Source organism: Dendroctonus ponderosae, unplaced genomic scaffold, assembly GCF_020466585.1.
Source record: "Dendroctonus ponderosae isolate FM_Combo_2020 unplaced genomic scaffold, Dpon_F_20191213v2 Dpon_F_20191213_6, whole genome shotgun sequence".
Classification (NCBI taxonomy): Eukaryota; Metazoa; Arthropoda; class Insecta; order Coleoptera; family Curculionidae; genus Dendroctonus; species Dendroctonus ponderosae.
This window is the reverse complement of record NW_026018814.1, coordinates 11,717,266-11,734,237: the sequence shown is the minus strand read 5'-3', so window position 1 is coordinate 11,734,237 and position 16,972 is coordinate 11,717,266. Positions and strand designations below refer to the sequence as shown.

At 31.3% G+C, this 16,972-nt stretch overlaps 1 protein-coding gene across 2 annotated transcripts in view; it reads left to right on the top strand.

Moving 5' to 3' along the window:
• Nucleotides 1-694: 694 nt before the first annotated feature.
• Nucleotides 695-16,972, top strand: part of LOC109545109 — a gene marked incomplete at its 5' end in the record, with an annotated part of 49,538 nt that continues 33,260 nt past the window's right edge. The window contains 2 exon segments of one of the 2 annotated variants that reach the window (XM_019915603.2): nucleotides 695-1,061; nucleotides 5,794-5,931. In XM_019915603.2, coding sequence (XP_019771162.2) covers nucleotides 695-1,061; nucleotides 5,794-5,931 — 505 coding nt within the window. 2 annotated transcript variants of the gene reach the window in all.

The window sequence follows — 16,972 nt, the reverse complement described above, 5'->3', positions numbered from 1 at the left end:
TTTTGAATATTTTTCAATTTATGTATTTTACGAGTTGAAACTGTGAATTGCGACAATTGAAATGTGGGTTCATTCCGATGTATTTACACATACTAGAACATTTGTGTTATAGTCGTTTGAAACGATAAATAACAATTTATCATTTTAGTCGAGTATAAAGCGAATGGATGGGAACATATTTCTACTGATATTACAGCTGCAGGAGAAGGGTTTTGTTTTGATAAATMTGGTCAATAYCATTAAAGTTTAGTCTTCATGACTGAATTATCTAACACATTCAAAGGACAACTTTGTAACTCAGTGGCCAGATAAAAGGGACGTCTCTCTTAACGYTCCAAGCGCACTACTTCGTTTTTCTTGGATCGATGAAAAAAACTTTAATTTAACAGTGACTGATATAAATTTTCTTGAATAAATCGTGTAAAACCGAAATTTAAAAATTTGAGACTGAGTATCCTATCGATAAGTAACGTAAAAATTTGTAAAAATATGGAACATGTTATCCTAACAAAATAATATTTAGAAAAATAAGATGATCATACAAAGCAAGCAACAGTTTTTTCGAAGCACAAGCCCGTTTTGTCAACACACGAATATAACACAGTTTGCTAATAATTTAAAAAGCTGTTTATACGTGTATATTTCTGCACGACTAAAGGAGCTGCATCTTATCCCAAGAAACACTTATTTCCAGATTAATAATTTCGGAAATCCGAGAAAACTATCTGACAAAATCGGATTTTCGCCAGAATTTCCAAACTGAAATTCGAACAGAAGCATTTCGGGAAGAAGTGCTTAGAGTCCTCACATACCTGCAAGCTAAAAGAGATCCAAGCCTTGATAAAAGTACCAATAACAGGGAAAAGCGTAGCGTTCGGAAACCTATCGAATACAATTTTGCCGGCAAACGGAAAAGAGATGAACCGCTCATCGAGTTTTTCCACCCGAAAGCACCTCTTATGGACGAAAATGAGGAGGACACCCGACGGAGAGTTAACGCTAAAGGTGGAGCATCATCAGATGGTCAGTGGGTTTTGATGACTGGTTCCAGTAGAATTCAAGTAAGTTTAGCAGAAACATAATCTCGGCAGGATTATTTATAACTACGCTTTTCACATTTATTTAAAATTAAATAGTTTTTATCACCAATATCAAACTTTTTGAACGAATTTTGTAATAAATTTCGACCAAACTGGAAGGAAAAATAACTCCTATTCAACTTTAAAACATCTCCACAAATCAGTACATCCATATGTAATGCTGCATAGAAAATACAAATGAGAATGCTTGCTGAATCTCTAAGGTCGTATATTCGTACAAGCTCTGTGCATTTTTCAAAGGTTTAAACCCTTCTTTCAAGATTGTACGCTGAATTAAGCTGCTTTTCTCGAGTAGATTGCTGTTGGTTGAAATTTAAACGACCGCGCTGGCCAATGTTATCATACAACAACTGTTAAATATTTCATACAAATAATTGGGCTATAAGTTTGAGTTGAAAACTTCCTTCGCGCCTAGAACACTGTTCTAATTGGTTAAATGAGTTTCCCAACTTTGGCCAGCTGTGCTGCTGCAACTTTAGTCTAGTATTTATGTTTAACCGAATATTTTAAAGATTTTCATTTTGCCAGAGAAATTTTCACTACGATAGGAAAATTTAAAGCATTTTATACTGCCTGGCGTCTCTGAAAAACGAGCAGCGAGTTGAACTTTAACTTATCTTTGCTTACTTTAAAATTACGAACTTAAAATGTTGTTTTAAGCATGGAATTAATTTAAACATTGAAGATTTTAAACCTTTTAAACTTTCTCTCAGACAATAGGAAATGCTTGAAATACGGATATGAAGGTTTTATATCTCACTTGATTAAACCGTGCGAGCTTTTTCACATGTGCATGGAATTTATCGGTTCTTCCATCTTTTTGTTTCTGTTTTAAATATCGCATTGATTTAAGAATTATTAAATTACATTTGAATAGAAAGACTTCGCTTTCCAAGTGAAACGTCATACATTTTTCTCCTAATCTTAATTTACAAAACTTCTAACATTTCAGGAAAGTTTATGTTTAAAAAAGTGAAACTTTTCCGTTAGAAATAATTAATAATTTACACACTTATTGTACATTATTAAACACGCAAAATCAATTTTATGAATTCCGGAGTTATAAAATACCTGCCTTTAAAAATGAACTGTAAATAATCGAATTATGTTCGACCCTTGAAAATGAAGTCAAAAATGAAATTCTCGTTAATTTTGCTGTCAGGACATCGTTATTAAAAATCCGTGGAATATGCTCAAATCAACGAAATTCTGACTGCGACTTGATTAAGGTTTAAAAATAATTAAAGCACGGGTTCTTTATTTGGACGGATTTTATACAAGCGTTATTTTCCAAGGGATGTTTTTTAAATAAATTACTTTTTCCAGCTGATCGTTTGCTAACAGTAAGTGTTTTGAGTTGAAAATATTACAACTAATATTTGCAAACGCTATATTTTTTTTATTGCAGCAAACTGCTTTGGTTAGGAATATGCACGTATTTCTCATCATTATATTTATCACCAGTGTAAAAAAATCGGAGTTGCTTTTGTTAAAATGGACAGATATAACTGAACTGAACTATCAGCATTGCATAATAAATCTTAAATCGTAAAGAGCATTTGTGGAGCTCTAAAGTATAGAAATGAGAAGAATTTCTATGAAAACTAAAAGCTTTGTTGTTTTATTGCAAGGCTGAAACCAGAAACATTCGGTTTTAATTTGGTTATTCTGGATTTTTTTATAGTTGTTAGAAACGATCATTATCAGAAAAGTAAACTTGAAATTATTTCTGGCAAGCATTTGGTGTTTTTCATTCACATTTAAGTATGCAATCATTATATTATATAATTTTCTGTTTTATTTCATGTCTGGTAAGACAGCGGTCAGCTAAATCATAATTGTCAAGTGTTTCATTAATTAGCTACATATGTTTAATATCATTCTGGTTATGTAAGCTTCTGGTTTCCAAATAGCCCACTTCTGTTTGGCTTTAAGTCATCATTTTAATGTGAAAATTACTTTTAGTTACTGATTTATGTAATCTGTCTAGTGTTTTATTGTACTACTGTAAGCTTGCAGTAGTACATAATGCATAAATAAAAAATCGTGCACCGCGCTACTAATAAATGTTATGTAAATGTAACGATACTTTTTATTTTCACGTAACTTTTTGGCGTGAAAGCGATGTTTAATTCATTTTTAGACGACATGAATAATTCCTGTTTTATAAATATGGCCATTATTCTAGCACACTGGACGGTTTCGATCAAATTTAAAATGATATTTTACAAATATATTCAAATAGCAAAGTTTTATGTAAAATTGTAATACAGACCCAAAAGCAAGTGATTTAAAAGATTAATTAAGATATTTAAATCGTATTCATAGGTCATCAGCAGATTGAATATGAATATAATGTTTTATAAATATGTTATAGTTTTTATTAAGTTTAAGTTCGTAAGGATTACGCCAAATACTGTTCAGATGACAAGAGTGATTAATTAAAAGTCCATTAGATGGATGTTAGCGACTTATTAAACCCGCATTTTAAGACAACGTTATTACAAAACCAGAAGAATATGATGAATCACATTGTTTTAAAAAGTGATTCTGCAAACCATCCAGAGTTCATTTTCTGGGAAAGCAATTTTTGCATTAATTATGGCAAATGAGTGCTAGTCCAGCTATTAGATGCAGAAGGTAATTGGAATCTTTTAACTTTTTCGATCTTGTAGAGTTGCTTCATATGGATTGTCGAGTACTACAAAACTCGCTTTAAACAGTTTTTGGGGGAAGTTATTCAGTTTTCCCTCTGGCCCACCAGATTTGTCTTCTTTAGACTTTTAGTCAAGGAAGAGTATCGTTTGTGGCAAAAAACCATTTTAGTATATAAATTAGGCGGAGAAATGCGAAAGGCAGGAAATTATTTATTCATGTAAAAATTGGAAAATTGATATAAGAATATATAAGAAGATATAAGAATTCTAAGTAAGTATACTTTGGATCACTGAATCTAACTTTTTTTAGTTGAAGGTAAATAAAAAACAAACAAATTTATTAAAAATAAAAAGGGTAGGAACACTGTACTGACTAGTAGATAACCTTATTAATAGATATTTCGGAAAACTTTTAAGTTGTGGGAATTATGAATGAAATTAAAAAAGCTATATATTTTATATTTATATATTTTTGCAAACTTCATAGACTTAATGCGGCCTAAATAAGCTTTAAGGAACACTTAGAAGGGCTACTGTTTTCAGCCGTGTTACACTCTCATTTATGCATAAAGTCATATATTTAGGTAGTTTGAAGCAATCATTTTCATAATAAGAATAAACCACTGTGCTTAGAAATGAAATTATTCAAGGAAGGAAGGAGGGAAGGAAGGCTCCTCCCATAAGAGGCACAAAAAGATTTAAAATAATTTTCAACAGTTTTTACATTAGTAGTCGCTAATAAAACGAAATTTATTAACTTTTATCGGCAATATCATCCAATGTATTTTATGGAACATCTTGTGTGTTCCATAAAATACTATAAATATTTCAGAAGCATAATTTCCACGATATTTTGTCTCTGATGGATAACTTATTTTCCACAATATCAGATTTTGGCAGATAATTTCGTATTATAGCGTGCAAGGATGTGTTAGTTTACTAAGATAACATAATTAATAAAAAGGTTACGAAAAGGTCGAGAGGAGAGCTCTCTAAACTGAACTGAAATGGGCACTTTATTGCAAATGTAGACAGTTATTGACCGCACTAGTTGGGTAATTTATCACGCATAACTGGAAAACTCTTGCATTTTTCAAGAACGGTATGGATTGTGGAACATTATTTCTTCTTCACTATAACAGAGATAAAACTAAAATAATAGAAACATCCAGAAAAGCATATGCTTTGAAAATAATGGAAAATAAAACATGTGCTTTTAAGATTGTATTTCTACTTAATATCTGCATTCTTAAACAAACCTACAAAATGATAGGTAAAATATTAATTAAGAAGCATTTAAATATTTTTTTTTATGTGAAGAAGTAAAACAGAAACGTTTTGATGTTTTTGATACGTTTCCCCACTTACTGTACTTCCCATAGTTTTGCTCAGGAAGTAATAGCTGTAGTAACTGATTGCAAATGAGATCAGTTCTACAACTGTAGTAATGGCTAATCTGTAGTCAATTTTATGAAACTCTTTACAGCAAAAGTCTGTTTTCTTACAAAACTGTCGGGATTTAAACGTGTTGCTTTTCTTAGAAAACAGACAGGCCTTTCCTTTAAATATTTCTGGAATAGTCTGAGATACAACAAAGTCTGATACACAAAACCAGCTTATTTAGTATGTAAAGTTCAGCAGCCGCAATAAAAGCAAAAAATTAAAGCATCCAAATAAATTAAATATATATTTTACTTCTTCCCAACTTCCCAACAGCAAACAAAATAGTTATTTCAGCAGTGCTCAAAAAGCTATCGAAATACTTTAATTCACCACCGCAAGTTTATTGCAATGTTATCACTTAATCTTGTCAATAAACCTATAATTTCTTCTGCTATTCTTGAGTTTTGATGAAGTCTTCATTTCTTTGATTAATCATTGCATTTTTCCATGAGAAGATGATCTCAGATTTTCACGATTTAAATCTGTACTGTACATCCCATAATATCATGCATATTAATCCAATTCTACATGATGTAAGAGACACCTAATTTGAAACCAACACACAATCTGATACGAATCTTATCACTCTTCAGATTATCAAACGGTCAACATCAGCAAACCATTCAGAAACGGATGAAACATTGGAGTTAGGTCTAAAAGCAGTGCTGAACATCCACACGCCACAAAAGAAACCACACTTAAAGGAAACATTAAGCAAAGCAGACTGTGAGGTATACTTGTAACTTTTTTCATAATCTTCTGGAAATTACTTCAAAGTCAGTAAACCATTTACGGTTGAAAAACTGCTCGCTGAACTTGTAACAGCTTGACGAAACATTACGACGCTTTTTTTGGGGGCCTAATATCCGTTCCTTTTGCGGCATTTGTTGCCCAATCTATGCATCTGGCTTTCGAACAAAATCAGCAATAAGTTCGCTCGCTTAAAACCACACTTATTTTCAAATAAAAAAGGCGTGATTTTAATAATTCACTATTTGGCTTTATCGTTTTGACTGGCTCGAACGCTGGCTGCAATTTAAACTTTATCTTTTCAAAGCCTCAATTGATAATAGCCCATTCATTCGGATTTTGTTTTATAATCTTTGCGAATAGCTCGCTGGATTGGCCAATATTATAGGAAAATTGATTGCGATTTTGCCATAACTTTTATTAAAAGTGAGATATGATATATAGACTTGATAGCAATACGAGCTGTACCAATAAATATTTTCCATTTATTGGTACGTTCTAGTACTTTCAGCTAATAATGCCATTAATACCAGCTTTAACACTGCTGGATATGCATCCGAAGAAAAATATACATACACTTATAATCCTTGTTTTTTGCAGTAAATGCATTGTTTTTTGTAAATTTCCCAAAACGTCTAATGCTTTCAGAGTAAAATAAAATGAAACGGTTTTTTCACTCGCTACTAAATTGCTACTTTTTTATTACTAAAGTTTATAGCGTTTCCAATAATTTCGTATCGCGAACTAGTCATAAACTTGGATTATTCGATTTAATAGATAATCGTTCATGTGGAAGGGTCGGTTGTTTCTGCAAAGTTATTTCATAACTTTTCGCAAATGTATGGTCGTGGGATATTAATCCATAACGTGAAACTGTCCATGCGCTAGCAGGAAACATTAGAAATAATGTATCGTTCAATTTTAAGAATATTACTTTAGTCTATTTGGATTTTTATTAAAAAATCTACTTTTATGATCGTTCATTTGGAAAAACCACTGGTTTTGTGAGAAGCCATGTGACTATTTTTTTGGACGTTTACAACCAGTATGCGTTTCCTGTAGAATGCACGTAATTTATGAAAGTCAGTGCATGCATTCATTCATATTATTTTATTCATGCTTGACAAAAGTTTAGTGTTTTGTGAGAATTATAATTATCAAAATTTTTATTGAAAGAAATGGTAAATAAACATACTTTGAAAACATTTAATTGTTTTTGTAAATTAATGTATTTTAGATTAAATAATGTTTCGTTAATTAATTAAACACATGGGCGCAATGAACGCAACAATGGTGCAACATGTTTCAGGAGAGACATTTTACGGCTAAACCCAGCTGATATGACCGAAAAGAGTCGAAAAGTCTTCAGGGGTTTCTGACATTAGCACATCTCGAAATTTGCCTCTACTTATATCAATAACAATTAAGTTCTAATATTGGCAGACGCGATATCTTGATATACGATTTCCTTCAAATTTTCAAGTTTATTCAAAGAAGTCAATTAAACTTTATCACCATTGATATTAACGGAATTTTGTACATATAGACATCATCAAGAAACTTCATGCAGTAAGAGTTTGTAAAATTTCATCAAAAAAGTATTTATTCTATGTAATTCCAAATTAAATTTAGTTTTGAATGCTTTCTCCACTTAAAAAAAAAAAATCGCCGTATTTACAGAAAATAACATATGAATGACGCTGTTTTTCGTATTTTATTTTCATCATTTCAAATATTAAATTTGTTTCAAAGTTCCATCCATTTCAACCTGAACCAAAGTTTGTTTTCTGACGAATCTTGCATACACATGCGATATGTTCTTGTGGCGTGTTTCATATTTCTATGAAAATTTCTACATTTTTTCTTACATTCATTGTTTTGTTTGCAGCAATCCGAGGTTTATTGCTATAGTTTTTCATTATGCAGAAAAGGGTTTACATAGTTTTCCTGCAACCAGATAAAATATGAATTATTTCGTTAATATTTGTAAACCTAAATTTTTACAGAAATATTACTTTGTGTTAACTGTTTGCCAAAAAGAACATTACTTTATTCTAAAGCGACTGACGAATATATGTGTATGTTTTTGATAATGGAACACTAAAATTATATTATACAATGTTTCATGTTGGTTATAATAAAAATGATACATGTACTATTTTATGCACAACCACTTCAAACTGATAATCCCTCTTAGCCAAGTGAAACATTTGTAAGATTTGAATTTAGTTCCAGTTTAACAAAGTTTCATACTTCTTCATGAATTTTTTTATATAATTTATAGTGCCATTTGTTCCCGAAATTCTTTTATATCTCAGATGGAAACAACTTGTCGTTAAATTGCTTCTTCTGCGAAATCGCGTTTGTTACACCAGACTATGCAATTTTCTGCATAGTTTCGGAGCAAAATGGACGCATTATGCAACAGATGCACAATCATCCGGGATTGGATAGAACATTATATCATTCCTTTGATGCATAATTTAGTTATGTTTTTGGTAAGCAATGGAAACAAACAGACACCAAAATACGATTAGGAACAGAAAATGTGTTTAAAAAACCTCTTTATCACTGAAGTCCTTTGATAATTTAAAATCGAATTTTGTATACCTAATTGTTTTCGATAAAGTTCATTTTGAGCGACCTAATAAGCCATGAAAACCGTCATAGTGATCAACTATGGTTAATTGTTCCAGAACTAATGACGTTTTCCTAGATAAATAATGAAAGCACATTTCCCACAGAAAGGCTTAGGTCTGAAAGATATTACTAATAATAATGAAGGTAGATATTTCCATTAAGTCGCCTATAAATTGCGAACACGGAAGAAAAGCAGAATAGACATTTTCCATTTTTAATCGATTGCTTGCATTAATTTAAATCGTTTGATGGTGCAGCTGCATTTACTGCAGAATATATAATTTGTTGTGGTTTAAATGATGTATTCTTGTCGAACTTGTTAACTAAAATTTGAAACTGGCACTATTCATATGTTTATTAATTAATAATTGTTGTCTTAAACAATCAAGGGCAGTATTGGAATGCTTTCTGTTTTAATAACACTTCATATCTAAAATTTAATTGGTGTTAATTGCAAGGCATAGTTCAGTATATAAAATTAAAAAATTAGCCGTATTAACAAATAAAATGAATTATATTTTAAAATTACCATTTCATCAATTGAAAACAAACGGATGCTACGGTCTTTAGTTAGTGTATTTTAGCTAACATTCTTTGTCAAGATATATGATTGTTTTCAGAAGCAAGTCAGATAAACGATTGAAATCGAATTGATATTTCTTTCTTCCATGAAGGTTCCCTTCCGTCGGAACGATGCAAATAATGCAATTTCCCGCAGACGAAAATTATATTTGGAAAAAAATGTTTCTGTAAGGAATATGATTGATCACAATAAGTGTAGGTAAAAGCTTTCGCTAGGTCAATCATCATGAAAGTGCACTTCATATGAAAAAGCTCAAGTAATAGTGGCATTAGTAATAATAATGGAAGTAGATTTTTCACTTCAACCGCCGATCATTTTTAAAATAAAAATATAGCAGCTTTTTAGTTAAGGCTCTGATATATACCTTCTTATACCGACGCTGCACTTGAAATTAGCACTTAAAATAATGCCTAAAACATTAAAAATATATTGTCTATTGAGATAAAAATAGTTAAACTTAAAAAAAACTTAATAAAAAAAGGCGGGCATAAAATTCACAAATTAAATGCTTGAAATAGTTTATCAGTTGCGGTACAGCAATAAACTTAATTAAAATTAAAACAGGAGCTTAGTCAACTTGGAGCATAATGGTATCAGGCTAGAAACTACACCATTAATTAAGTTCAGTATTTAATTTTCCTTTGATTGGCATTTATACTGTTCTATAAACCTTTTCGTGTGTGCAAAGTGTGATTGTTTGCGTCTTTTTCGCTCTGGGTGGAAATAACTAAGCCGTTAAATTGATTCGTCTGGAAAAACTTGGGTTTTTATGTTTCAATCCCATTCCTCTCGTTTCGAGTAAGCTTGCCATTATTCCGATCAACTATTTCTTATTTAACTAATAGAATTATTGATTTAATTAGTGAGCACTTTTATGAATTGTTGGTTTTACTTATGAAATCTATAACATATCTGTGAATTTTATAGTAAATAACGTTTTTGGAACTCGATCAATGTTCAATTTTACCGTACAATGCCAAGTACAAACAGATTAACAACTCAGTTTTGCTTTTAATTATTGAACCACATTCTGCATTCAATTTTCGTTTGTCGACGAAATTACTTCGTTTGTTGGCTGCTTTTTGCAATAACTTTAAATATATTACGTTTCAGTTTTAGTTATAGTATAAATTATGGTATTTTGAACATTTTATTATTCAACACTAGTCACTGTATGTTTTAATCACAAATTATTTTCTAATAATTTAGATACGTTTTATTTTATTATTAGCTATAGATTATGTTAAATTTCACCTTTCAAATCAATGAAATGTTGATAATCTGGAAATTTAAGCATTAATTAGAGGATATAGGCCAAGATATATTTTGCTAGTTAAATACGAACGTTCTGGGAAATTTTAAAATATTTTGGAGCACAGAAAGTCAATTACAGAATTACAGAGAGTAGTAATGTAATATAATGTAACTAGAAAACGATCAGGAATCATTGGATTTTGAAAACTCAATATGAGTTATCATTTAAATTCAGGGTAAGAATATGAATTTTAGGTATTATTGGTTTGGTAAATTGAATTGAATTTTCTGGGGTTTTTTCATACCGACCTCATAAAACCATAAAGCAATAGGAAAAATAGATGTTAATTAATCTGTGATGCGTTTTCAGATTGTTATGAAATTTAGCTTTCCGCAATGCACCAAGTAATATGATTTTGGAATGCAGAGCTGCTTGAAAAGTAAACATTATATGATATACAATTAGGAAAGCGCAGCTGAAACAAATTAGGAATGTCAGATTCCCTTTAATTATTTTCAGCCAAGTAAAGCATGAAATTATTAGATACATTTTTCGCAGTTTTTTTAGGAGTCATTAATGATGCCTTTATAAATTAATCATTATAAGGCATTTTCTGAACAAGGTTCGAAATAATTAAGACCTGTACAAATCAGTTGTTGGGTTAAATATAAATTTAGACTTTAGTTAAAGAATGCATTTATAAAATTACCTGAAATTCTATTATAATCTTGCAGTTTACATCTACATTGGCAACACAGTGTTATCAATTTGATGTTAAACCTAATTATCACCTATTCCTCAACATTGGCGTTAGAGCGGAGTTCTAAGTCACATAACAAGTCAATTTAATTATAAGCGGTAAATAAGCCATCCGTTATAATTACGTTTACTTACACAGTCTGAGTTCATTGCGTTTGACAGAGGTTCTCGGCTCCTCTGTGCCTCCAAAAGAAAGTTTAAACTTTAACGTTCAGCTAAGTATAAACACGGACGATATAAAAATGTAATTGGTAATCATTGTGGTGTAGAAGGGGTCAATAGCTAGGGAAAAATTCCTCTTTATATGTAAATTTTTACTAGCTGATAAATATCGATACTGATTTGAACCCTGCACAAACGCGAATATACGAATTGATATTTACATATCTATGAATATTTGCTATCGGATCTGAGCATTCTGACAGGTCTTTAAATGCAAATTACCCCATCAAATAAAATATTTAACGAATGATTCCATATCAGTCACCGCCACACTCTTCCTTTTACCGGAGCTATGTGAATGAAGGGAAAATACCGCAATATATCTTATCCCTTATTCAAAGATGTTAAAAATGCTGGGTAATTTGTTGGCTTGACAGAAAACATACGAGAAGATGAAAACATCAAGACGAGATTATTTCCTAGAAAAATGCTCTGCTCAGGAAATTACAGTAATACCTTTCTCTTAGTTATTTCATCAGCCAATGCGGCAATAAGTTTGAATAAATATGAACCAAATATGAGAAGAGAATCAGAGAAAAGTGTTTGTATTCTTATTAATTTTTGCTCTCGTTTTCACTTATTCTTCTAACCTCGAATTATTTCTTAACGAAGGTATTAAAAGGCACGCTGTTAAGAAGAGATGAATATTTATATTACATGGATAGAGTGCTTTCATCTTGTAACTAGTTCCATTAAACCTGCACGAAAGAGCGTGGATATTTTAAAAGGTTTTGCTTTTGCGGAAAGTAGGAAACGTGTTATACGCCTCACAACTTTTAAATTTTATGTGTAAAAGGAAGAGAAAACTGACATAGATACGTTGTGACCTGGAAACAACTGAACGTAATTCTGGACAAACAGTCACTCAAAACTGCACAATTCGAAGTTGAAGAGTCGACAAAAAATACTGGATTTATAGATTTTTAAAGGTTTGTTAATTTACTTGAACTGAAAATATACACGCGAACAGAGTTCGTTAATTCGTATCATATGTAGCCAGGTGTATTATCTATATAGGTATAGGATGGAAGCAGTAAATTGGATCAAATTCAAAAGCACATATTTAACAGCAACAAATCGCAATATTTAGGCAGAATTGAAATTTTTTCATTATGATTTAGTATAGTTTCCAAAATAAAATTGAAAGACTAAATAATTTTAAAATCGAAAGGGACATTCAAAGCGCGCGTCACACATTTTTGAAGCGTTAATAGTGCGAATATTTAATCAAATTAAATTCTTAACTAACTGCAGAAACATTACTTATTTTAATGGGACACAAGTAATTCGTTGCAAGTTATTTCTGAACTTGATACGAACATTGCAATCAGAACTTTCAAGATTGTGATATTTTTTTTGTAAGCTGATTAAAGAGTTGGATTCGATGAGTTTAATAAATATACTGATAGTCTAATAAAGTCGGATGTCCTGACTCCAAAACTGTATGATTTCGAAAAAAATGCAGAAGCCAAACTTGCCGTAAGACTAATTGTCAGAATTCTTGGAGGACAAAAACACCTCAATATTTAGATTTGCTGCTCGAAAAATCTATTGAGAAATGTCGAAATCAAACTGAAAATGACTGCAGTTATCATTTAAACTAAATGTATTAAAGTATTCATAGTAAAAAGCAATAGTAATTCAATCTTAAAATGAAACAATTGAAAATAAAGAATAAAAACAAGAAATTTTATAACATAAATATTACAGTAGCTAAAAACGATTGAACATTCATCAAATTTGATGAATTTAATATTCATTTCAGTGACTTTCGAAGGAATTTGTATAGCGTAATAAATCTCGAAAGCGATAAGTAATAGATGCGAAGCAAGCTCGAATATTTTAATAAAAGCTCACATAAATTGCCTTGAAAATATTACTGCTAGATGATCTCATTAATCTATGATGGAAAACTTCCAGATCTCATAGAGTGCAAGCAAAAATCGTGATCAAATTTGCGCACCTGCCTAAAGTTATACATTTTTCTGGCGAGGCGAAAAAGCAAAAAGTTTTGATTTATGACTTCGTGTTTGCTAATTCATCACCACCGAAGGGAAATAGAAATATCGGAAGAAACTTTCTGAATCTCTTTCGTGACTGTAATTTTAATAGAATAGTCTTTGTAGCAAATTGAGTTTGAAGTTATTAGCAGTATCAGTTATATTCAGTTGGAGTCATTTCTCTATTTTCCTTTTGTCCTTTTTGATGTGCTAAGTTGGTTTACGCAAGTGCGATGAAACGAAATTGGAAAGATAATCTATAGAGATTTAACGACGATTTGAGAAAGTGTGCAAAATGTAAATGTTTATCTGCAATTTTGTTCAGACAGGGAGTTTTTTCTGTTCTTAAGATAACTTTTTTAGGATTTAGATAATGGACTATAATCTAGTGCAAACACATCTCCCAGCGCGAAAACTTCGCAGTGCTTTCAGGTAGATCTGCCTGTATTTTAGAGATATTTGCAACCAATTAAAATATGTTTAACACCTATGTTACGAAGAAGATTGTTGCTTAAAGAGCGGGTTAATATTCCACAATGTGGAACATGGAGAGATGTTTTTAAACGCCAAGATGTTGGCTACAAAGTAAAACATTCTGGTATCTTTACTAAACAGAATGTATACGATTTTTTTACGAACGACGTTTAACTATTAATGCGTCATAATATATTAACTGAAAGTTAATTATATTTTTAGCTTTTACCCATAGTTTAAAGCTGTCAAGTTTTACTTCCTACTCTAGTTTATAAAGGAGTGAAAAAAGCCATTTCTATAAAAGTTCGCATTACATATACGATAGTACATTAAACATGTTATGAAATTCGACCTTCCCAAATTACCTTTTTTTTCAAATATCAACTTTAAAAGTGCCAATATACAATAACCTTCTTTCTTGCTCATGGAGAAAAAAATACAATTGTGGGTTGTAGAATGTCCAGTTAAATATAGCACACTAATTTCCGAACCCCCTGTAATTATCAGTGCTGCACCACGAAATAGGAATTCCGTTCAATATATTTTCAGTATATTTAATAGTTCCACATAAAACATTTCAGTCGTTCTAACAAAAAACTTGTAATCACTATATTGCTTTGGAAATCGTCCATAATATATTCAAGGCATCACATGAAAGCGTTTCGACGTCTCAACTTCCTTCGTCATTGATATATCGACTTACTTTACAAGTTCAATAAATGCAAAGACACGAGCCAACGATTAAAGTGCATGGATAAGAACGTACTCTTATCTTCGCTCCGAAAATTTTACATTCACATCGAGGTTTTACTCCAAGCCGGGTAAATGATTAAAAATGCTTGCGAATCTGGCCATAGATTCTCGTAAAAGCTGGGAGTTGTTAATGTTTTCCAAATGCAATTCCACTTAAGTTTACTGGAAGAAGTTTGATGTGGAAATTTAAAGTGAATTTTGTGTTTGGCTTGTTAATGCCTTTGTTTCCTTTGTTCAATAATGAAATATCACTTGTATTTTGAATACTTGAATTAGCATGGGTATGAGAGTTAATACGTACATGGTGATCAGGAGGCAACAGAGATATATTAAATATATGACGGAGAAGTCAAAATAAGAAAGATAATAGAGAACTCATATGCGCGAGTGACTTAAACACTTTTTAAGATCCCATTTTCAACAAGGATTGCAGGCTTTTCATGTGCAACCAGTAGGAAATCATCGATTCGATTCATAGATAGATGCACGGCGATTCATAGATTAATTTATCAATTTACATATATTTTATATGCAGAGAAATCTCAGTTCCTCTTCCTCTTAAGCAAATGGGTTTGAAAAATTAGAAAAAGGCAATGTCTACTGAATAATAAAAAAAATTGTTACAGAAAGGTTCTTTAAATACATCGACTCATTTTCGAGTATTTCATAAATGCTGATCTAGCGTCGATCATTATTTCCTTCTGAAGGTTGGCTCCTTAGAAATGCGCCTGAAAAATCAAACATTTAACTGAAATATTTCGTTGCATAATGCTGCAATCTCACTCGCTGACATTTAAAATTCTGCATTTGCACTCAAGGAAATAGAAACGTCAACTAATCCAACATTAACTAGCATCCTGCGCGAAATGGAAGGGACACTTTCATTTCATTTTAGTAAAACGGGCGTTCACAACCAAATGAAAACAGAGGGAATATGCGGCTCCAGCTTATCTAAAACCGGGCAATAAATCCACTTCATTTTTAATTATCATGTACGAATCGAAAAGGGATTATTATCATTTCATGATAAAGCCATATTTCTGCAGGGACTCTAGGGAGCAATAAATCTAGATTGGTTTCGAAGGTGATTTAGCATTGTCAAGGAAACTCGTATGTAAATTGGTTCGATGCTAAACATTCAATACGTTGAAAAATTATTCAATATATCAACGAAGATGCTTCAGAATAATCATATTTTTCTTAAATATCGCTTTGCAAAATGAAGGTATTTTGTTTGCATCTGGAACATTGCACTTGTTGAAGTGGATTTACGGTTTTAAGTTCAGGTGCGAATGGTTGCAAAATGGTTTTCAGGGGGTTTTGCTGGTAAATCGCAGCTGCAAAATCGACGAACTAATAACTGCATTTTTAAACATTTTATTTATGCGATCGCACAAGTGGCCTCTGTATGCTCATGCTGTTTAGAGCATGGTAATACTTAATTATTTAATTATAATTGGTCTTTCATATTTTGCAATTGTTCAATTAAAGAAGTCGACAAATAGAAGGAGAACAAAATATGATGGTTTTGTTTTTCTTGTGATACAATCTTCTTATTTTCTTTCTTTCTTATATTAATTTTAGTTTTGGCTCAATCGAACTTTACGTGTACTTTCGATTCAAGAGTATGGCCATCTGCATTAGTCTGAATTTGTTATTTGTATTATCTTTATTACTGAAAACACTTCATCTGCTGAATTTACTTTTTGAACTTTCGAAAGCCAATAGAAGTGTTTGCAGTAAACAAAATAAAGGCGGCAGAGTATGAATGCTTCTTGAATGCCACGTGATTTTTTTATTATTACGTTAACCAAAAGCATTCTCAAGCGCTATTTTTAAAGACGGTAGCATTCTTAAAAGCGTTTTGCACTTCATACATTTTGCGAAATTAGACTGGTTTTCTCTGTAGGTCTCACCATTTTGGCTTTTTAAAGCGAAAAAATATGTAATTCTAATAAATAATTGTAAAGTCTAATTGTGGGGTTTGGAAAGCTAAATAGACAAATTGAGATATTCAACTTAATAATGCGAAACCAATTATTTAAAAACATGAAATGTTTAGTGGAATTTATCACGCATTTGCTTACACTTAGCAGCATACATTAAAATTCTTGCAGACACTTTTGTATAAACTCAGAGTGGAAGGTGTAGGTAAGCAGGGTTGGCTTAATTTTTTTGAAGTGATTTCAATCATGATTTTAATCATGATTTAAATCACCTGACTTTTTTGGAATAAAATCTCGATTTAAATCAAAGTTAATTTTTTCAAGAAACTTTATATTTCCACTCAAAAAATATAAAACAGAACACAAATAATTCTAAGAAATGAAAATCAA